General features: G+C 47.9%; 1 protein-coding gene across 1 annotated transcript in view; it reads right to left on the bottom strand.

Annotated features, from left to right (window-relative positions):
• Nucleotides 1-1546: 1546 nt before the first annotated feature.
• The window catches only part of LOC144179864 (phospholipid-transporting ATPase ABCA3-like), a 39904-nt gene continuing 18780 nt past the window's right edge, over nt 1547-22670 (bottom strand). Inside the window, exons 5-11 of the mRNA XM_077708290.1 lie at nt 17937-18185; nt 15326-15514; nt 13543-13727; nt 10089-10149; nt 4714-4868; nt 2885-3040; nt 1547-1555 (exon numbers count right to left, since the gene is read on the bottom strand). Of these exons, the coding sequence (XP_077564416.1) occupies nt 1547-1555; nt 2885-3040; nt 4714-4868; nt 10089-10149; nt 13543-13727; nt 15326-15514; nt 17937-18185 (1004 nt within the window). The remainder of the gene's footprint in view (nt 1556-2884; nt 3041-4713; nt 4869-10088; nt 10150-13542; nt 13728-15325; nt 15515-17936; nt 18186-22670) is intronic.

Consider the following 22670-nt stretch of genomic DNA (forward strand, 5'->3'; position numbering starts at 1 on the left):
GACGACATCTTCGATGCATGACGACGATTATTAGCAGCGCAACTATGCAAATAAACAATGATACTAAAACTTAACTATCCATCCGTCAATGTTCACCTACAACCTACAACAGCGTCGCCATTTAAGTCTGTACAAGTTTCCTTTCATTTCTTTTGGCTGGGTGGTTTATCTGAGTGACAGACAGACAGACAGACAGACAGACAGACAGACAGACAGACAGACAGACAGACAGACAGACAGACAGACAGACAGACAGACAGACAGACAGACAGACAGACAGACAGACAGACAGACAGACAGACAGACAGACAGACAGACAGACAAAAAGAGGCATAGACGGACAAAGGGACTTTCTGGATCGACGTCGGAAGCGTCGACCCAGAAATTCTCGTCTGAAGGACGTCATACACACCTATGCCAGCCGATGTCGTTTAGCTTGTGCCCATAAAAGTCAGAACTCATCATAGTACAAACATGCCGCCGAGACCATTCGGACAACATCAAAATATGGCTTCGCGGTATATTCATCAAACCGACATCCTCAATCAAAATATTAGGAATGACGTCCCAGAAAACTGCAAAAAGACCCTGCTCCTCCACAGGCTTTAAGCAACCACGGCTCAAACTGTTCGAATCCTGCATAGGATAGCGAACAGGAGCCAGGGATCGAAAGAAAACGGTATGGTCCGTCTTGTGCAGGCCTTCGGCGTCTCCAGAATTGTTTCATCATCATCACCAGCCTGTCTACGCCCACTGCAGGGCAAAGGCCTCTCCCATTATTCTCCAATTACCTCGGTCCTGTGCCAACTGTGACCAATTTATCCCCGCAAACTTCTTGATCTCATCTGCCCATCTAACTTTCTGCCGCCCCCTGCAGCGCTTGCCTTCTCTAGGGATCCACTCTGTTACCCTTAATGACCAGCGGTTATCTTGCCTTTACGTGGCTCCTAATGTGGTTCTGGGGGCATCGGAACGCAAAAAGATAAACGCACCTCTCAGTAAGGCATACAAACAAGTCCTGGCAGTTTCTACGAGCACCTCTATGGTTCGCCTCACGGCTTTGGGACGGCACAACATCATCTAAGAGCTCATAGATGCGCAGAAAAGTAATATTTGGTAAGAATGTAAGTAAATAAGCACCTAACGTTGCAGAAAGAAAGACCCGGAGCAAGCCCAACGGGTAGGGAAACGCTAGCCAAGCTTGGGTACACGGCGCCGCACATACCGGAAAACGCAGTGGACATCCCGCCTCACATAAGGATCACAATTCCTGTCCAATACCCCAGAATATGACCCCTCAACATCATTAGGCAAGATGGATAGCGAGAGCTGCTGCGTTACAAAAACATTGTGGAAGACAAGACCACGTCGTCTATACAGACGCGGTGGAATCCTCGAGGTACGGTGTAAGATCGGCGGTCGTTACCTCGGGAACTGACCTCCATCTCAAGTCTGAAGCTTCGATCGTCAACACCCAGCCCGCTGAAGAGACGGCTATCGCCCTTGCCCTCTCCCAAACAAAGGTTAAAGTAATTATTACGGACAGTCAGGCCGCCTGCAGACCATACAAAGCAGGTAGGATTTCAAGGCGAGCGCTGCGGATTTTCCTCCAACGAAGCCCAAATAAGCCGGCCACAATCATGTGGCCCTCGGCTCAATCTTCTCTTCGCAGCAACCACACGGCACACGTCCTGGCCCGAGAACTCGCCCACCGGGCACCGCAATAGAAGTCGGAGCGGACCTGGCAACCGTTCCTCACACACGCCGACATCACCCAGCATTGCCGAGTAGCGAGACAACTCTATCCACCAGTTACCGATCAGACCATGAAAATAATGTAAGTCATCTTGAGAAAACTGTAGACTAATACGTACCCGCATGGGTGTGGGAACGTAATAGTCTGCAATTGTCTCAAGGTGACTTCCTGTTCTGCACGACTACACGCAATCCATTATACTCTTTATGATCCTCTATCTACTCATTGCCAAGCCCCAAGCACACTGTACCATATTGTCTGGAAATTCCAATTAAACCCCGATCTTCCCCCCATCCCCAATCCCTCACGCGAGCAGTGGGATAGTACGCTGGTCCGCTCCCCTAGCGGAAAGGGTGAAGACAGCTGGCCATACCAACAGAGTCGACTGAAGACCCCGACCAAAAATATGTTCACTTCAACTGTGATTAAAATCTCTCTCTCTCTCTCTCTCTCTCTCTCTCTCTCTCTCTCTCTCTCTCTCTCTCTCTCTCTCTCTCTCTCTCTCTCTCTCTCTCTCTCTCTCTCCATCGCTCGTCGTAGGCGAGTTTCCCTTAGGCAGTTGTGAGGCCGCGCAGCCGTCCCATGGCATCGTAAGAACACAACTGACTGAACGCAAGAGTGTGATTTTTCCTACCAAGTCATCCAACCAAACGCGTATGGCGAATAGAACGGCTGGTGTAACGATCCCGAAAGAATGGTGGTCATCCATCCCCCGTGACAGGTACGGTGAACGCCGTGCGAGAGCGGAGGTACTGTTCCTTCTCTTCGCGTCATCCACCACCCGTGGCAGCTGCGGCGCGGCCCGTACGAAACCGGCGGTAAAGAGCTCCCCGACGCACTTGGGGCTCCTGTGACCCGTTGAGAAAACGACGAAACCGAACGGCACGCCCTACTATTTGCCTCTTTGGCGAGAACACGCCGCGCAGTCAATTGTTGCCGCCGGCGCAAGGCCATGGCATCTTGTACAGCTTTCCGCTGTTCCAGGTTCTTTTACACGAGACACTGCCTTATTCTGCACGCGAATTCAAACACGCACGCACAGACGCACACACACACGCACACATACGCGCGCGCACGTATACGAACACACTTAAGTTCCGCTGTACAGCTGGCAGTGTGCGCTCGTACCTTGGGAGTGCCAATAATGGCAAGCGCCGTGCTGAGTCGCCTCTGCTGCCCCAGAGATAGGTCGACGGGCAGCACGGAGCGGAGCGACGAGAGTCCCACATCGTGCAGTAGTGTGACAACCTCGGTGCGCACAATGTTCATCGGGATTCCCTTCACCTAGAAAGGACAAAGGAAATAAATAAAGCAATGCCACCGAGCGTGAAACCTGTCAGGTCCCAGGACAACGCGTGAAATGTGTTTAAGCCGCAAATAAATAAATAGAAACGAATCAATTGCCAGCGTCACATAAATATTTTCTGCAGGGAAGGTGGCGTAAACTGTTTATTCCTGGCACAAAATATTTTGCTTGGAGCCGAGCGTAATGTTTTCGCTTTTGCTTTAGAAACTTCTGGCGTGGCCCATCAACTTTTTATCAGAACTGTGCGCATACGCTGGATCTATGCTAAAGCGATGTATGCTTACTGGATTGCTTACTGGATTGGTTCCCGAAAGGAGTAGAAAGATCGCCGTTGAAGTGATTTTATCAACCAGTAGGCCCTTAGCCTTAAACGGGAACTTAACATCGCTAGCTAAACTGGTTCACTACGCATAGGACTTATTTGCCATGCGGCTATAGAATTGTCTTTCAACTCGACAAAAAGTGAATGTCACAGTCCTCATTCTACAACGTTTTGTTGTATCTGCAGAAGTAGAGAAGGCCATCTCTTACTAAAATGCTGTAGCTTTAAAAACTTGAGAACGTTCGCTGAAAAGAAATATGGACGTTAGGGATAACGGGCTTTTACTTATGTCCGCTAGTGCCCGTTATATCTGACATCCGTGTTTTTTGCTATAGTACTCGAGTTATAGATTACCAAAATGCGAAGAATTGTACTCCAATTATGCTTTTAGAAGTTCCTGTAGAGAATATCGGGAGTGCCCAATGCAACGAAGTCGACAGTATAGGTGTATACAAGAAATTGCGGATGTCTGTCTTTATAGCGGAGCAGAATATCGCGTCGACGCTTGTACATTGCGTCCAGTTCTAATTGCGGGTATAATGCAGGCTTAACAATCGAGCGACCGACCGATTGACGTATGGTCTTGAAGCAAAACATAACTGCCAAGCTGGAAGAAAGTATAGGTTTGAAACAAGACATGCGCTGACTTGACCCACTCACTGAGTAACCGATATTGATAATCGCAATGCCCGGATAGTTGTGCTTAGAGACCTTGCACAGTACGTTCCTTCTATGATCAAGCGTGTCAATGATATGCGGATTCGCCGACATTTCACCTTTAAGAATAGGGGTGGCGCTATACAAAATTTCACAGCTCATTCAAATCTCTCATCTCTCTATACATCCTCTGAGTTTGTTCAGTGTATTTAGTTAGTCGTACAAGTTCCTAAAATGTGAGTTCCATATTCCTTTCTGTTCACTTGAGTCTCAGCCTAGGATACTTGCACCAGAGGGGGGAACGTTGAACATATGAACGTTGAACAAGCTTAACGAGCTTGTTGCCCCGATATCTTAAGTCCTTTTGTGCAATTTTATTACCGGTCTGTTTTTTTTTTACACAGAGCTCATTATCCTCTTCCTGCTTGAACCTGTATTTAGCTCTAATAAACCAGGAGATGCAGTCATAATAAAAAGGTGGCGAAGAAAGTTTGTTATATACCCCGTTCAGGCCCGTGTATTTCGTATCCAGAGCCCAATTTGAAGCATATTTCGTCAGCCCGAAGTATTTGGGGGGAAGTTATATTTACGCTGTGCCCATTTCATACCGGGAGGGCACTAGAAGCATCTAGCAAATATCGAGACCTTGCTAGAGGCGCATCGAGCACGTACAATGCCGAAAAACATGACGTGCTCCTCCACGGTGAGGTCGTCGAAGAGTATGTTGGTCTGCGGGCAGTATCCGATGCTGTAGCGGGCGTCCCTGGTGGATGTCTTGACGTCGTAGCCTCCAATGGCTACCACGCCCGAACTGCAGTTGAGGAACCCTGCGGACAAACACCGGGACGTTGAAAGCCCAGGCCCAGGAGCAAAAATCGTTTTCTTCTCATCTAGGCAGCAAATTCAGCGTGTTTTGAAGATATCACCATGAGAAGGCGCTTAAAGCATGCAAGTTTCTTGGAGTGTTTGTGTCAAGTGAAGTGAAGATTAAATGAAAAATGTTTCGCTAGCGGTGGCTTGGATAGCGCAAGTAATGTCCTCCTCGAGCTATGCTGTGGTGACACGGGCACCGCAGGGCCTTAGTGCACACGTTTCGCGCGGAAAGAGTTCGCACTGCTGTGACCCTGTAAGCTTTTTTATTCGTTGCAAGTAGGCTCGAGACATTTTCAGCCGAATGCTGGGGCAATGGGCCTGAAAAGTGAAAATATACCGGAAATCGTGAGCTCATGCTTCTTTTCGTCAAACGCATTTCCTCGTGTCAGCTACACGTCACAGAAGCCATTTTTCCAGCTAATTTTGTACTACTCAATATATATATATATATATATATATATATATATATATATATATATTTATCTGACTAGAAACGAAGCGGCAATATCGCGCTAAATTGAATTTTTTCCCCGCACATTCTCAACCATAGGCTATGTCTCAACACTAAATCTCTAAGATATGCGAGGGCCCCAGTGAAGTTTTCAGTTACTCGCTATTGGAAGGTACACATCTCCAATATTACCATTAGTCCAAGCACACTATACTGTACATGATGGCTAACTCTCATAAAGTTCACACTGCAAACCAAATGCTCATTTAAAGAGCTCATCTCAGACAATTGGAAAATGTTCACTCATTTGAAACCACTGACCACGCAACGTTCTTTTCTCCGTCAGAAATAAAATGCGGCGTGACCCATCCTCAACGTAGGGCCGGTGAGGCTACAGGGCTTCGGTGGGGTCACTTTTCAATGAACAGATGTCTTGAATGAACCAACGCTCTCTCTCTCTCTCTCTCTCTCTCTCTCTCTCTCTCTCTCTCTCTCTCTCTCTATATATATATATATATATATATATATATATATATATATCTCTCTCTCTCTCTCTCTCTCTCTCTCTCTCTCTCTCTCTCTCTCTATCACACACACACACACACACACACACACACGGACACGGACACGCACGCACACACACACGCACGCACGCACGCACGCACGCGCACGCACGCGCACTCACACGCACACACCGCAGCGCTGTTCTTGGTCGCCATGGTAACTTCCGAAGACTGCTAGAAGGCTAACAGATGTACATGATTCTGCAGCCACGCCCTCTGGTTTTTCAATGCAACAGAAGCAACGAGGTGATTAGTCAAATAAAAACATGCTTAACGATTACTATACTCCCTAAGGACGGGTTCAGACTGTTGCGCAACTGTCGTAATAGCTCGAAAACAATGACGTCATTTCACCTCTCAGCCAACCTAAGTGCGTGACACGCCGTTTTTTTTACGTCCAACATCACGATATGGCTTTTGCGTCGGTAGTCTGAACATAGCCTAATGCGGAATTTGTGCGCAGCGCGAACTGCAGTCCTCCCCGTGGTCCTCCCGTTCAAGGCGCGTAGTAGCTGCTGTGTCTCAGGAAGTGATCGCGTGATAAGAGAACGCACGACGGCGCGCGCTACCCTGCCGTTATCTCGCAGCGCATCGGAGCAACCAAGCATATGTGTCTTGTGAATCGTGTCTGAACGTCCCACGTAAATGTCACGTCGTTTGGATGAGCCACGCAACGAGGACGGCGACGAAGGACCCGAAGGACCCGAAGGACCGATGAAAGTGCAGCACGTGGAACTTGAAAGAACACGACGCTTGTTTTCATGAATGCCGGGTTTTGAGCTTCCGTCCTCGGGCGCCGCTAGACACGGAGGGCGGTTTTCGCACACGTGCCCGGCGCGGCTACACTATAGCGCGGCCTCGAACTAGAGTGAACTAGAATACTTGGGTATCCTAGTTCACTACTCGAACTACCCTATCCCCCCACTCACTTTCGGAGGAGCGTCTCGCGCTGCCTCGGCAAACGGCCGGCACCCTCACTATCTGGCGAAACTCTCCTCCGCTTTCTTCCAGCCTTTCGTTTTCCCATCGTTCGCTCGGTTGCAACGCCGAGGCCATCGCCGCTGCTAAACCAGAGTAGCGGCGGCCAGAGGGCTGAGCACTAGAAGTTACCATCGTTTTCTTTTTTTTTTTTTTTTTTGGGGGGGGGGGGTGCGCTTCTTGTTCTCTTGGAGTGTGGCTCTCCCAAAGGAAGAAGCAGAAGGATGGCTGGCTCTTGGTTCTTAGCACGTACTAGTATCTACAAGTTTCCTCATCAGTGACAATGTCTTGAACGCTCCGAGAGTTGAACCCACATTGGAACTGGTGAAGCATCTCCGTGCACCATTAGGAGCGCGTCAACCTTTCATTACAAGCTTTAGCTAAGCTGCGTGGCACGTGACAGTATCCTCCTCTCAAATGAAAGTGTGCCATGAAAGGTTGCCGCAATGCTGGGCGAACTGAAAATTAGCAGCACTGCTCTGACAGCGCAAGCGAGGTTAGGGCCATTATTCGGCAGCGACGGTTTCTTTGGTTATGGCGATATGGGCCCTGGAAAGTCGTAACGGAGTTCAGCTTAGATGAAGTCGCGGCCATGCTTAATAAATGGAATAAGAGAAGAAAGGGACCCATATCACGGCGAAATATTTCTTAACAGCGCGTCAAGACCGCTCCAAGACTGATTCGCTTTAATCAGTTTTGAAGTCTTAGAGCAGCATCAACAAATGTGTATCCCAGCCATACCATTCCAGCCATTTCATCCACAAACATTTACCCGCCATACACGGAGGAGGCTGCTCTCTCTGTGGTAGTTTGCTCGCTCCACAGGCGTTGACCGTCGCATGCAGCTCACCCCCCCCCCTCTTACGCTTTCCCATTCAGGCCACCGTATCATCATTGGCCTAATAAAGTTCTCCATTTGATTTTGATAACAGCCACAATCAATGAGGGCTGATGATGGCTGCCGAAGGCCAGCTGAGCCTTCGGCAGCTCTGTGTAACAGGACCTACGGAATCACCGAGCTAAAGCTATTTAACACTTCTCTACATGGCTCGCTGCTGGAGATTTGAGGGAAGAAGTAATAAAGAATTCTCCAGAGAGGCGCGAAAAAAACGGAGACGGGAAAAAAACGGGTGGACGTATTGTAGCCGAACTCTAAGTGGGAGTAGATTAGTTTGCAAGCGTCTTTGGTAGCCGGTTTGAGGACCAGTAAGGGAGAAAGGAGTGGGGGAAAGCACGACTGGAGAGTGTAGTACCGCAGGATATCATTGTATGTGATTAGATTATCTTTGGTCGGGAAGCGCTGCTGACACCAGCCCGCAATGCCAGACAACTGGCCATGGCGTGGGCGAGTTTGCTTCGCGACAGCCCAGTGTGGATCGAAGCTCACGCCAACTCTAATATCTCTTCAGGTGGGTTACTTTGGAGTATGATGAGGGCTTCAGAAGACATGGTTCCCCGTGAAAAAATGCAGCAGGGCCCGCTTGGTATCGGTGACGATCCTCGGGCGTGTTGGTTTCTGTGTGAGGGCGAGCGCTTCCTTTGCAGTCGTAAGCGAGATAGTGGAGGTAGTAAGCGGGCTAGAAGGGGTGCGAGGAGGAGCTACAAATTTGAGCGTGGTCACCATCTTCGCGTATACTTTGTGATGGAGGCATTCAGTGGCATCGCAGTACGTCGCTCACAGGCAGTTATCCAGTCGCTGGTCCAAGGCGCGTGTATGAGCTTGGCGGTGTGCTGAGTTGTAGATGTTGATTTGATTGATTGTGGGGTTTAACGCGCCGGCGCAATGCAGGCGATGAAACACGCCGTAGTGACGGGATCCGGATTAATTTTGACAACCTGGGGATATTTAACCTGCGCCGAAATCTCGTATACACGGGCGTTTTTGCTTTTCGTCTCCATCAGAAAATCGGTCGCCGTGGCTGGGAATCAAACCCGCGACCTCGTACACAGCAGCGCAACGCCTTAGCAGTTGTAGATGTAGTGCGTGTGTTTGGGGAAGGGGTGTCGGGTGATGGTGTTACTCGGAATATCAAGTAGGTCGGGCATGGCGTTTTCAGTGCTGTGGCACACCATAATGCCTTGGGCAGTGAGAATAGATTTGCCGGCTTCCGTTAGCTCCTGGCGATTACTTTGGAATACTACATGCGCTCAACTCATTCGGAGGCAGGGTTGACTACTTCGATAAGGAGAAGGCGATCAGTGGATGCGTTATGGAGGAACTACAGGACAGCCTGGTAGACCTTGCGTATGAAACCATCGATCTCGCTTAGTTCGACCTTTTAGGCTTGTGCATATGGTAGAGCGTAGATGAGGTGGCTGACACTGGGCGTAGGCGGTCCCGTTCATCTACTCAGTGGTGCCCATTTGTTACCCGTCAAAGGAGTGCAATGATTTTATGAACATGCGAGCTTAGTTGTATGATGAAGACGCTGTATCGATTCTACTGAATGAGTGAGTGAGTGAGTGAAACACTTTATTAGACGAGAGGCCATGGGGCCCTGGGGGGATGACAATCAAGATCAGAGGCACGCCCTAGCTGCAGTGGCCAGTTTTTGACTTGCCCAAGCTTATCGCCATTACTAGGAGGGCCGGGCTGCATTAGCTTCCTGCCTCTACAGTAGTCATTGTATATGTGAAAACTTTTCTAATGACCCTCGCACATTGGGTAACAACGTCAGAAAAGACACCCCTTGGCGATGCGACAAGCTTGGCCACCGTACATGGGCGCTCTTCGTAGAAAGCACCTTACATACGTAGACACCTCAGCTAGTTCAAGCTTTAAGTATCTCACTTTTCCCGCTACGTCACCGTCGGAACTTAGCATCTGCATTACTACCTACCATTCAATGATATCGGCATTTATTTCTATTGGTCTCCTCGCTTCTCACTAAATATCTGCGTGCGAGATGCTACGCGCACGGAAAGTATTACCGGGTTCGCCAACAAAAAATCATCTGAGCCCTCGACACTATTAAAATAGTGTCGAGTTGATAACACTAGGCTACTACTAAGTTGATAACACAGGCTAGTGCACTACATTTTCAGTGCGCCCTTGGTGGAGATTTTGCTGTGGTAGTTTGCCTGGCTGTTTGAAGTTGCTGAAATATTCCCTGTAAACATTGTCCCGCCACAGAATTACAGTGGTGATACTCGCTTTGAGCGGCGCCCGGAGGTTCTCTTACCGGTAATGAGGCTGAGTAGCGTCGTCTTGCCAGCACCATTGTGACCGAGAAGCACGGTGATCTGGTGTTGGAATATACGCATGGACACGTCGTGTACAGCCACCACGCCATCATAGTCCTGCGTCAGTTTTGCTAAGCGTTAACTAATTTGTGCATGACACTATTCGGTGAGCATTACAAGTACTGTGCGACGAAAAAAAAATACGCAAAAAAACAATGCTAGAAAAGCGAAAAAAAAGTATTTGTTTTATTTCTAATTTTTAACACATTATACGTATTTGCTTTGTCTTCAGTGTATCTCCGACCACACGGTGCCGCAGACGGTCAGGAGTTCGCGGTCTTCGTGGTTTCCCCGAAATAGAAAGCTTGGACGCTGCGTCATGAATTTCGTGTGAATTACGAAAGCATGCTTTGTTTTTTTTTTTTGTTTTCGAATTTTGCAGGTTTTCAGTGCCAAAGCTACTGATGAACTATGAGGCTCGCCATAGTAAAGGACTCCGGTTTAATTTTGACCACCTGGGCTTCTAACGCGCGCATGCGCACTTTTAACGTGCGAAGTCCCTTTCCCCTCGCACCATCCTCCCCGTCGAACTGCTGACGTAGACTATGACGTTGCAATGGTGAGCCTGTAAGGCAAATTAGCGTAGATTGCTAGCATGTTTAACCTCTCAACCCACGTGTGAACCAACAAGGCACCGACACTAACCATAAAACGCGCGAAATTCAATATTTTAAGAGCTGAGACATAATAGAAACTCTTTGCAAAATAGTGGGGCGTCATTACATGCCTTGGCATGGCAGACCGAACGTCGCATGGTGGTTTCTCCTGTGGCCCATTGTGGTCAAAGGTTCCAGACTTCCGTTAGAATGGCCAGATAATAAATTACGTGGGTAACAAAGCAAAGTGCGGTTAAAAATAGGGCTTCCACATATTCACGTCCCGGTATAAGGTGTCGCTTACAGCGCAATTAGCTATGCGAGCTCATTTACGACGTCATTTGCAGCAGGGCCACAAGACAGGCTGATTTTGCATCATTTCCAGTAAGCTAGAAGTGTTCACTTTCAAGCGCGTTGTGAAATTTTGTGGGAACGGGGTGTCGTATCAACTGACGTATGAAGTGTCGTGGGACTTTACGGGACGTAACGACTTTCGTTCGTTTGTCGCTGCGGAAGGTACAAGACACCGAACTTCTGCAGTCCAAGCACGGCCGTCGCAGGGGACTACACGCGCTGATTTCAGCGGTGAAACTCCGCATAGATGTGCATGCATGGTGCTGCTCTGGCGGCGTTGCTCGGCTTTGTAATTCATACACGTTTTTTAATTGTAATTCCTTTAATGCATATGCGTAGAAGGTTCAAGCCGGCCGGATGTGTTCCTCGTGAAAGGCTTAGCGGCGAAGCCAGTGAAGCCGCCTGCGCTATGGGCGGCCGCGATGATAGGTTAGGTTAGGTTAGGTTAGGTTAGGTTAGGTTAGGTTAGGTTAGGTTAGGCTAGGTTAGGTTAGGTTAGGTTAGGTTAGGTTAGGTTAGGTTAGCGACGGGGAGCCGGAGCACAGGCTCGGTGTGGATATGCGCCGTGTGCAAAAGGACGACGACGCAGCATGAAGTGGCGTGTTAGAGCTGTCCGCGCGTCGCGTTATGTTCATTCGCCCAAATCATGTTAGAGCTGTCCGCGCGTCGCGTTATGTTCATTCGCCCAAATCATATATGAACGAACTGCACACATCATCCCTTAATTTCTATTTACGTGCCTTATGAGCTTGTTTTCAAGCCACGCAACAAGGTCGTCAAATCACGAATGACGAGCAGCGGAAGTCCGTGCTTCCCAGCACCGACCCATACGTCTACCTCTGGGTCTTGCAGTTGGCGGAAGGCACCGCCAGGACCCAAGGGCTTCTAGGTGCCGTTTAGTATTTAGAGAGGAAAAGTCCTCCTTACAGGCGACCGGACAAAAAATAAAGTAGTCTATATATCTGTCGTTTTGTTGTCAGATCACTAAAACGTATCAACTTGAATATGTGGAGAGGTCCCGAAAATTTGTAGCGTAAAATCGTTTGGTCACTTTTTACGACTCGGCAAATCAGCATACCTTGCTGGCGTGAGCGATATCGATTGCAACCAGTTGGTCGCGAGGCTCTGGTTCAAAGTTGGGCATTTCTTGGGGCGTCCTACTCGGTGGATGGCTCTCCTTCACTGTCGGAATCCAGTAACTGAGCTGAAAAATAAAGAATTGAAAAAAAAGTAGGTCACGAAATCACTTCAATACTGGATTTCTTCAACGCTTTTGACGCGCAAGAGCCACAGCTGGCAACGTTCGTAATTGGTATGCAGGTACATTATGTTATAAGCGCGTTAAAAAAGCCATCCGCTGTACACCGTTCCTCATTTTGTGACTGCGTTGCTCTAATTAACAGAGGATTGTCCTTCTCGGTGCAAAGCCAAAATTTAAGCTCTGCCCACCATGATGCGTTGGCTTGACAGTGTCTATAGAGTTTATATTCAGGGTTTGTGGAGAGTAACATCCGATGGGGCGAATGTGTTACATCTGTTCATATATTAACATTTACACGGGCACTGCCACTTGTACGTGTAACTGAAAGCAACGAATCCCATTTGCAGTGCATTTTTAATTTGGATGGGTTTGATATCTCTCACTGTCACCAATGCAGCTGCGTCCAATCCTCCCAAAACATGCTGAGTACGTATCTTCACTACTCAAAATTATAGGGCCTCGCTATTAGGAATGGCTAGCCGTAAAGAGGCAATAAAAGAACGTAAAACGTATGAACAGGTGCATGCTTGTGTACAGCTCAGTGACGTAGTGGACTCTCGTTTTTGTGAGTGTTATATATATATATATATATATATATATATATATATATATATATATATATATATATATATATATATATATATATATATATATATATATATATACAGAAAGAAATGCCGGCAGTCTACAACGCCAAAGAAGGCATAGGGGAAGGTTAGACTATTTTTTTACCGTTAGTGACGTTACATTATTATTAACTTTTATTAATTACGTGAGAAAGAAAGAAAGAAAAACACGCGCCCAGAGTGGGGACCGAACCCACGCCTTTGGGCGCGTGTTTTTCTTTCTTTCTTTCTCACGTAATTAATAAAAGTTAATAATAATGTAACGTCACTAACGGTAAAAAAATAGTCTAACCTTCCCCTATGCCTTCTTTGGCGTTGTAGACTGCCGGCATTTCTTTCTGTATTTCCTAACGAGCCCCTCATTTCCAAACCCTATATATATATATATATGCGTCGTCTTCATAAGAAAATTTCATTTTCGAGTAGCACCTGTCCTATGTCTAATCTTAAGTCTGATTTTTGTTGCCCTTCACGATCGCCTATGATTGGGTACCAGCTGGCTCATTCCGATACGTTGTGAGCGTACAATGGCGCTCGAAGAAAAAAGTGCGCATACCTTAAATGGGTACAGTAGTGGCTTCGGTATTCCTGGGCCGTTGGGAAGCACATTGTCCAGGTACCACAACAGCAGTACGATCACGCTGTCGGCAAGAATGCCCACGAAGACGATTTCGGCCAGCGTCACGTTGTCCGGAGTGCCGGCATGGTCCATGAAGTTTGCCCAGTTGGCACCTCGATCAACTGCGATGGCGTGTTAAACAAGCTGCCCTCAGCTTCGGCGGCATTCGCGGGGATTTCTTGCGGAAAAGTGTTCCTGCTGTCACAAGGGCTTTGTATACTGTAGCCGGGTGTGTACGGATGTATGCTGGTGTTTATGGCGCGAGGGAATAGAGGCGAAAGACCGTCAGATGTAGGTGACTGGTCATTCAGTGAGTAATGCATGATGGGATGGACGCGAGGTAGATAAGAAATAAATAACTGTCATGCGGGTGTAAAAGGCCCTCAGTCTAAAACGTGAACAAGGTTATACTGGGATATACAAACGATATCAAGCCGTAAAGAGCGTCAGGAGACTGAAGCATTTCCCTTGCGTAGGCCAGAAAAGTGATGGTCCTGGAGCATACCAGGGAACGCCCAGAATCCTCCCCGTTCCCGGGAGCGTATAAAGCTACCCACGGTAGAGTATGAGTGTTAAAAATGTTAACTCACGAATGAAAGCCGAGTAAGTGTCCCGTGGACGTTTTAGTAGAGACAAAGTACTCAAACTGGGTACGGTTTTCCTCTCGGCCGCTACTACCAACCCTTCATCAATCTTCTCGGTGGACAACTTCCGGCTAGGGCTGTTAATAACGAACATTTACTAATAGTGGAGTTTGGCTGGGCATGTAATGCGGAGAAGAGCCAACACCGGTGGGCCACCGTAATAACAAAGCAGCAGAAGAGGAATAAATCTATACAGTGATAGAATTGGAAATACCATCAGATACCATTAGATACCATTGGCGATTAATGGGAGAGGCCTTTGCCCTGCAGTGGGCGTAGATAGTCTGGTGATGATGATGATGATGACCATTAGAAAATGTGATATGGTGGTGGTAAAAACGTTTATTTGAGCTTTAGGGGAGAGGGAAGGGGAAGTGGTCAGCCTCCCATGTCCAGTAGGCCGCGAGCCCGCGCCGATTCCAGAGCTCGTTTCACCAGGGCGAGCTGCTGCTCCGGTATCGAGCTGATCAGAGCGGACTCCCACTGCTCAAGGGTGGGGGAGGGAAGGGGGGTTGGGTGCTGCGGGCAGGAGAAGACTAGGTGGAAGGTGGTAAGAGGAAGGTCACACGCTTGGCAGTTATGGGGGAATAGGGATGGGGAGATGTGTGAGAGAATCGTGTGATTATAGAAAGTTTCCGTCTGAAGGCGGCGATAGACATAGGCTTCATGTGGGGTAAGAGATGGGTGGGGAGGAGGGTACCTTCTTCTGTTTGTGTAGTGGGAAAGGATGGAGCTATAGGTAGAGTCCAGCGGTGTTAAGGTGGTTCTTGCGGAATCTGGACGTCCTGTGGTATCTAGCCTTGCAGAGGGGAGTGCCCGGTTGTGGAGAGCGCGGGCTGCGGCATGGGCCGCTTCATTCCCAGTAAGACCAGAGTGGCCAGGGGTCCAAACTATTGTTATCTCTGTTTCTAAAAGAAGGAATTTGGATGCAAAGTAGTAGAAACAGCTGCGCTGTACGTTACCATTACTGGCTCGCATATTCACCTGCCGATGATTTCTTGTCAGCTTTCTCTAAGTAGTGATCTTACACATAGCGTGGCGAAAACACGGTCAGCGCACGCTTCTTCCCGACGTACCGAATTTTTCGAAGCGCTCGAGAACACGGAAGCTCCAGTGAAGATTTATTCCCGGAAAGATGGAGCTCCAGATCTTGTACTTGCGCTCGATGTAGTGGTATCCTTGGCCGTTGGCGTGCTCCAGCGTCAAGAAGGGCAACACACATGTGATCGTCCAGTAGAGCATGGCGCCGGCGACGGCAGAATGGGCTGCATGCCGCGCCCGCAAGAACATCCCGAACTGTCTACGTCACCTCAATTTTCAAATACCTCAAAACATGCGAATATCCCGTTAGAAAGCATATGCAAGCCGCGAGTTACGTCTCCCTGCGATTCAAGCTGACAAATGGGATCTTTCTGTTAGGTTTTGTTTTTTAATCAAGAAAGTGGGTGTCTCCATGAAGTAAGAGTAAAAAAGGTAGGTGTTTATTTGTTGCGATAATTAATCCTCCAAATTCGTATTCCGTCTTCCTGTAATGGTGTGTAATACTATAGCTTTCGTTACTTGCAGTATGATGCACCTTATACGAAAACTAATAACGGCATGCTCGGGTAATCAATGTATAAAGCGATTTCATGCCCGGAAGCCACGTGAATGTAGACTTGCCTCCCCGTTTAGTTCATCGCCCATCAGTGATTGTGCCTTGCGGTAGATTTATGCACGGCGGCATATAGGCACAGAGCCCTGAAGGGTTCGAAAGGTATTCGTGCAGATGAGCCTGCTTGAATGACAACTGACTGCTGTCGCTGCTTTAGTGGTCTCTAGCATGAGTCTGGATTTTAAAAACAGAGAGAACCGTCCACTATCATTCCGCTTACACATCAATTACGAAAGTTTACCTGACATTAAGAACCCCAATTTTCATGTTCAGTTTGTGCAAATACGTAGGGTTATGTACTGCGGTAAACAGTGCGGGAACGGTAACCTAGCGCCATCCGTTATGCGACCAACCGTTTATTGGTTGATTATAGCGGTTGAACGCACCGACGCTACACAGGGGATGAGGCACGCCGTAGTGGAGCGCTCCCGATTAATTTTGACCACCTGGGGATCTTTAACGTGCGCCGAAATCTCAAACACACGGGAGTTTACGCTCTTCAACTCTACCGGAAAACAGACCGACGATCAGCTTTACTTATGATAATGCTAGCCAAGTAAAGCAGCCTTTTCTGTCAGCAATATCAGGTGGAAGCACCTCACTGCGTTTTCTTAGGCCACCAAAGAACCCAAAATGTGGGAAGGATGAATGCAACTTTTTAAAGGGACAGACAACCGATTTTTGTAGGCTAGATGTCCTTCAGCACATATGAAAGCCAGTGTTTTATATAATATGGTAACCGCGAGAAATTTGTAAATAAACAGGTGTCAATAGTTCTAATTTTGTACAAACATTTCTGAAGTCTGAAACATGCAGTCTCTTACCATGACACTGCGTTACGTGTCCAAAGGATTCCGTCAACTTGAACGCGTGATTCATAAGTCACGAAATGGATAAGGAAAAGTTGCATATTCTTGTTTTAGCCGGGGAAAAGTTTTCAAACCCTTCCTTTAATCTCACGTGCATATAGAAGTATGTTGCCGCACGGCTCACTTGTCATGGTTGCCAGCATTACTTTTGGAGGGACACGTGTGACTGGTAGATCTAAAAATTGCGATTTCAAAAGTTCTAGGGCGCTATCAGCCAAATGGTTTTGGGTTAATGTGTTTTAAGTGATGCTCGTTTATTTGGAATAAAAAAACATACTCGACTAAAATCGATTGTCTGTCCCTGTAACCTTTTCTCCACATACACAACTTCGCTTGTTGTCGTACAGAAGCATAAGGAAAGGTGTAGTACCTCAATTAAAGCAATATATTATTTAGCCTTTAGTATACTGTATGACATATCTGTGTAGCCTAGCTACAGTGACAGTGCCGCCAAGGCCCTGTGACTGTTCATTGTAGGTTAGTTTTAGAGGGTTTGGCTAGATGGCATGCCATAGGTCAGCGCAGGATCCACAACGAACAAAAAAAGTGCGACACACACAGACGGCTTCCGTGCCTTTTTGTGTCTGTTGATGATCATCCGCTCATCAATGCCATTTGTATTGCATGCAGTATATTCCTCCGTCGATTTTTGTAGATTTCACAGAAGAACATTTCAAACCGAAAAGCGATGACTAGTAGAATAAGCCTCGTTTAATTAATGTGTGACCAACCTATCCCGCCGAACAACGACCTGCCGACAGAGACGTTGAAAAATGTCTGAATGTAGAGGCATCCTTAGCAGTTTGTTATTGTTTGCTGAACATTGAACGATGCACGCTACATAACCATAACGGAATTACAATATCTGATCAGTTAGAGAAACCCAGGAAACAGGCGGATAGCACGCTTGAAATGCGAAACATTCTATTTACTAGAACAAAACAAAAGACTAGCGTAACACCATACACTTTGCAAAATTTTGAACATTAATGCGATAGACAAACTAATGACAGGAATAAAATATATTGCTACGGTTAAGAAGGCAGTTTTTTGTGCGTATTCGAAGAAAGACAAAAAGTTTAACATATCATTATCATCTCAAAACGTGTCCTCCACGTAGCAAGCACAGAATACGTCCCACGCGCAGGAAAGCTAGCCACTTACGGCTGGCGAATAGCGTCGACAATAGTATGGCGTGCAATTGGCACGAGCTGCAGAAGCACATGAGAATGACGAAGAGAAGCGACGGGTCGCTGAACTGGATGAACGCGCGTCCCTCTGGGTTCCTCTTCACGCTCGCGAAGAGCATCATCAGAGTCACGATGATGACGTGCATGAAGAATCCGCTCAGGTAGTGGCTCAGCCAGTAGACCCAGTCGCTCACTCCGACCACCCGCAGCATCTCCTTCATGCCTGCGGGCAACGTGAGGGTCAGAGGGAATTGTGAGCAATGCTTGCAACACCCTACGAATGCGAAAACGAACGCTTAGTCGGACCTTCTGTTCATGTACTGTTCAACATTCCGTTGAACTTTGTGGTAGCGCCCGTCACCACGTGACCGGAACCCTGATTGATTGATTGATTGATTGATTGATTGATTGATTGATTGATTGATTGATTGATTGATTGATTGATTGATTGATTGATTGTAGGGTTTAGCGCGCCGACGCAACGCAGGCGATGAGGCGCGCCGTAGTGGAGGCCTCCGGATTAATTTAGACTACCTGGAGTTCTTTAACGTGCGCCGAAATCTCGTACACAAGGGCTTTTTTGCTTTTCGCCTATATTAGGAAAGGGGCCTCCGCGGCCGGGAATCGAACCCGCGACCTCGTGCTCAGCAGCGCAACGCTGACCGGAACCACCCTGGACAGCGCTCTCCGAAGCTCGTTACGCCCGCTAGCTATCGCCAGAAGCCTCCTGTTCGCCCCCGTCGGTATCAACCTCTCAATGCGGCTCGTATTGCACTTGGGGTAGCGGCCAACCCTTCCCCGGTGGTGCGCTTTCCCTTTCCCTGCGCGCGGTGTGTCACCTTTTCTCAAAGCCCTTCACCGACCATCCTTCACTATTGTTTCCATTTTCGGGTCTGCAATTTCCGGCTCGCGCTTGCTTCACCCAAAACTTCAAATTTTGTACCACCGATTTTCTGTACCTCACAACACGCATCCTTGAATTAAAGATCTAAGGCTGTCGCCTTCAGATGGCGACGTACGTCGTCTTCTGCACCGGTAGTAACAACGGTATTCTAGCAAGTGAAATACAAAATGAAGCCCGCGATAATTGAAGCCAAGGAAGGCTGGTCTTTTTTACCAGTAAACATAGTAGTGCGCATGGGACACCAACAATGAAAAGACATGTGCGAACATTGAGGAATAGGTTACTTTTATATCATCTTCAGCGTCTACTTTAACACTCGGATAACAAGGACCGTCTTGAGTGCGCCTTATATTCCCGCATACATGCCCATCCAGTGACGCTAAACTGCTGCTTTCCGCAGCTAAACCTGTTCTTGAAACAGCCACTGCGCAAAAACACTGTGGCCGGAATGCCACCAAGAAATTAGTAATCCTTCGACATGCTATCACGTTATCTTGAAACAATATTAGCTTGGTGGAAATTGACTCCGAATTGGGGCATACTTATTAACTATCAGGAACAATATTGAGGCTCACAGAAAACATTCTTTACGGTTTGCAACAACGAATTTTCTACTCCATGCCATTCCCCATCCAAAGCCTTCATTTCGCCCTCCTGCTGGATTATAACACCTCTGCACGGCTGATTCGAGAATACATGTGCTTGTTAAGTCCTATCACGAGTTCGCCGAAACGCAGAGCGTAGATCTCGTTATCTGTCTCCTTAATGCCTTATTTAACTTTTGTGACTAATCATCTGCGAGCGTAATCTAGTTTCGGGCTCTCTTCGGCCGCTTAGCTCCGCTCTTATGGCTGCTTCACTGCTGTGGAGCACCACAACCACCATAGCGCTACCGACTTTTTACTGAGGCATCCTATTATATTTCGGCGTTTACGAGCTTCTCGTTTCATGCGCTCTTCGACCACAGGATCATTTAGTTAAGCTCTGGATGCTGCTTCAGAGTAACGCTAGGCGCCCCGACGTCAGTAGCTACTACATAACATCAGAAGTGACAGCCCAGGCGCCAGTGGCATCCGTCCAGATTAAGATGTGACTGGTGATGTCACTCGCCTCATGACGCCACGTCTTGGGTGCCCTTCCGTCCAGTTACACCCCGGCGGCCCCTCAACCCGACACTTTTCGAGCCAGTAAAATATTATTTACCTCAAATGGTCTTGTAATGGCGTTAAACCCGATATTAAGAGGCCTGTAAACGCTGCTTGCCCGTAAGCAGCTATTCTGGGGTGAGATTCTACAAGGCCCGAGTTTGAGCGAAACTCGGGCAAGGTGGAGCTGTTGTGATAATAATAAGCTCATGATAATATTTCGGGGTTTGGATAAAACGCTCTAAAAATGCGATTCATGCTATTTTCTTATTATTGACGTGGTGTAATCGGTCCAGGGCAGCGCGCTCCAAGGATGCGCCACTAGAGCGTGGTACATCTTTCAGTGCGTTCTCTCGTTCCACTGCTGCACTGGTGGCTACTGGGGACAAGCAAATCCAACTACTTTATTTTATTGTACTTTTACTTTATTTCACTACAAAGTTCATTTTTATTTTTTATTCCAGGCGCTCGTATGAGCGTTTTGTTTGAAATGTTTCGTCCTAAGAAGTAGTTTCTGCCGTCGGTGGCCGACAGTGCAATCCCGTGACTGGCCGACTGGGAAAAAAAGGACGCGGGTGATAGAAGCGCGCCACATTCACAACAGTTGCCGTTCGTACTACGTCATCAAAACCCTCCCCTTTTCTACAAAAAATTACCTCGTAGCGGTTAAGTCTGCCTACGTGCTTTTGAGGCGAAAGCCTGGCGATACGTATTAGGAACTTCTTATCCCATACATTCTACTTGCGCCTTTTCCCTCGCTTTCGTTTGTCTGTCTTTTGGCACGGATTAATTTAAACGGCTTCTTTTCTACTATTACGTGTTTGCGTCAGTTTCTTCTATTTCATTCGTTCGTCTTAGTGTGCGAGCAGACAAACACGCCACAGCCTCCCAAGAATCGGGGTTCTGCGTGGGTGGTGTGCACCTGTCTACTCCACTGACATCGCGTTCAGGCTTCACTCTGCTCGCACTATTCTACAACTGTTACGTTTCAAATTCACAGGGTTATGAATTTTGCCAACCGGGCACGTTAGTTCCTCAAAGCTCCCAATTGCGGACAAATCGCCCAAGTGTCTATGTGTTACGAAGGAAGGAATAGCAGCAAGGACAACTTTTACGATTTCTTTGGTTTATTTTATTTTGCTCATCACCGCTTTTGTTCGAAGAAGCTCTCCACAGAGTTTTTCATAGAGTTCTATCCCCTCATAACCCTCTCTTCTTTAGCGGCCTTCCCACTCCCACTTACCCACCCTCTGGCGTCATGCGGTTACTTTAATTCCTGGCTCTCCCCTTTACTCGCTTTCCATGCTCTGCCTCCTGCCATACGACGGTGACGCTGAACAAAACCCGTTAAAATGTGTAAAGACCGCCTCTGAAAATAGGCACGCGCCGTTGATTGTATTGTAGAGAGGATAATGAACATATGCAACGGGTCATCAAGCTATCGGGGAATGCGCCGTACCAGCATCAACCACGTGGAAGAGGAAGGTAGGATTATGTCCTATCCAGACGCGCCAACGACGTGTCAGGGGAAGAACATGAACCCTGTAAGGTGTACGAATTTCAAACACAAAATTTTAGAGAGGGGAAGAAAGGGACAAAGACTGTCTTTGTCCCGTTCGTCCTCTGTCTGAATTTTTGCGCTTGAAATTCGTACAATGGATTACCAACTAGCTAGATCCCACACGTTGTTAACACATAAGGTGCATGCTCGAGAAACGAGCTGGGTTATCTCAACGCTCGGTCCTGCGTTCCTATCGGCTTCCCCCCTGCGAATAAACCACCTCAACCGGCTATCGGCGTGTCGACTGTCTCCTTGACAGTATATTAATACGTAAAAGCTGTCCTGCCAGTAACTTTTTCAAGGAGAGAGAGAGAGAGAGCGAGAGTAAACGTGTTTATTGCGAATAGCAATGGAGAGGAGTCCTCAGTCTAATTCCGCTCGAGCTTTCACATCCTCAGCAGCCCACAACACCAGCAGGCGATGGAGCTGGTCAGAGCTCTCTCCCGAAGCTCGTAAGCAGAAATAAAGGGATTTCGCAAATGTACTGGGGATTGCGCGCAGCCGCCTACTATATGAATGAGCGTCCCGGGGGCTTCGCAGAAGCGGCATAGCGGGGAATATACGGTGGGGTGCAATTTATGGGATTTAGTGGGATCCGGAACGGTATTCGTCTGGAATGCACGGCGCTGCCGTTCCTCTTCTTCCATTAGGTGTTCGTGCGGTGCTGGGTAGGAGATACGTCCTAACTTATAGTGCTGTGTTATCTCGTGATACGTGATCAGCGTGGTTGGCCTCTCCTGCTCGCTTCTCGGGGCCCGGCGGGATAACTCTCGGGCCAACAGGTGGGCGGTTTCGTTGCCCGGGACGGCAGAGTGGGCGGGTGCCCACATGATCGTGATGGATCTATCTGGTGAACGCTGGGAGATGTTTATATGGGTTGTCCGGTGAATTCGCCCGCACGAGAAGTCACGGCACCCTTGCTGGGAATCTGTGATGATTATTCTGGCTTCTGTTTGCGTTATGGCGAGAGCGATGGTCCCTTCTGCCGCTTGTATACGCGGTCGTATCCGGGTAAGGTTAGGCTGCTGACGTGCTTATCGTGCTGCACAACGAGGGCTGTCATTGCTCTTATCCCGGGATAGGAAAACGCGTCAATGT

Source organism: Haemaphysalis longicornis, unplaced genomic scaffold (assembly GCF_048455015.1).
Source record: "Haemaphysalis longicornis isolate Haplotype H1 unplaced genomic scaffold, Haemaphysalis longicornis Haplotype H1 scaffold_4, whole genome shotgun sequence".
NCBI lineage: Eukaryota > Metazoa > Arthropoda > Arachnida > Ixodida > Ixodidae > Haemaphysalis > Haemaphysalis longicornis.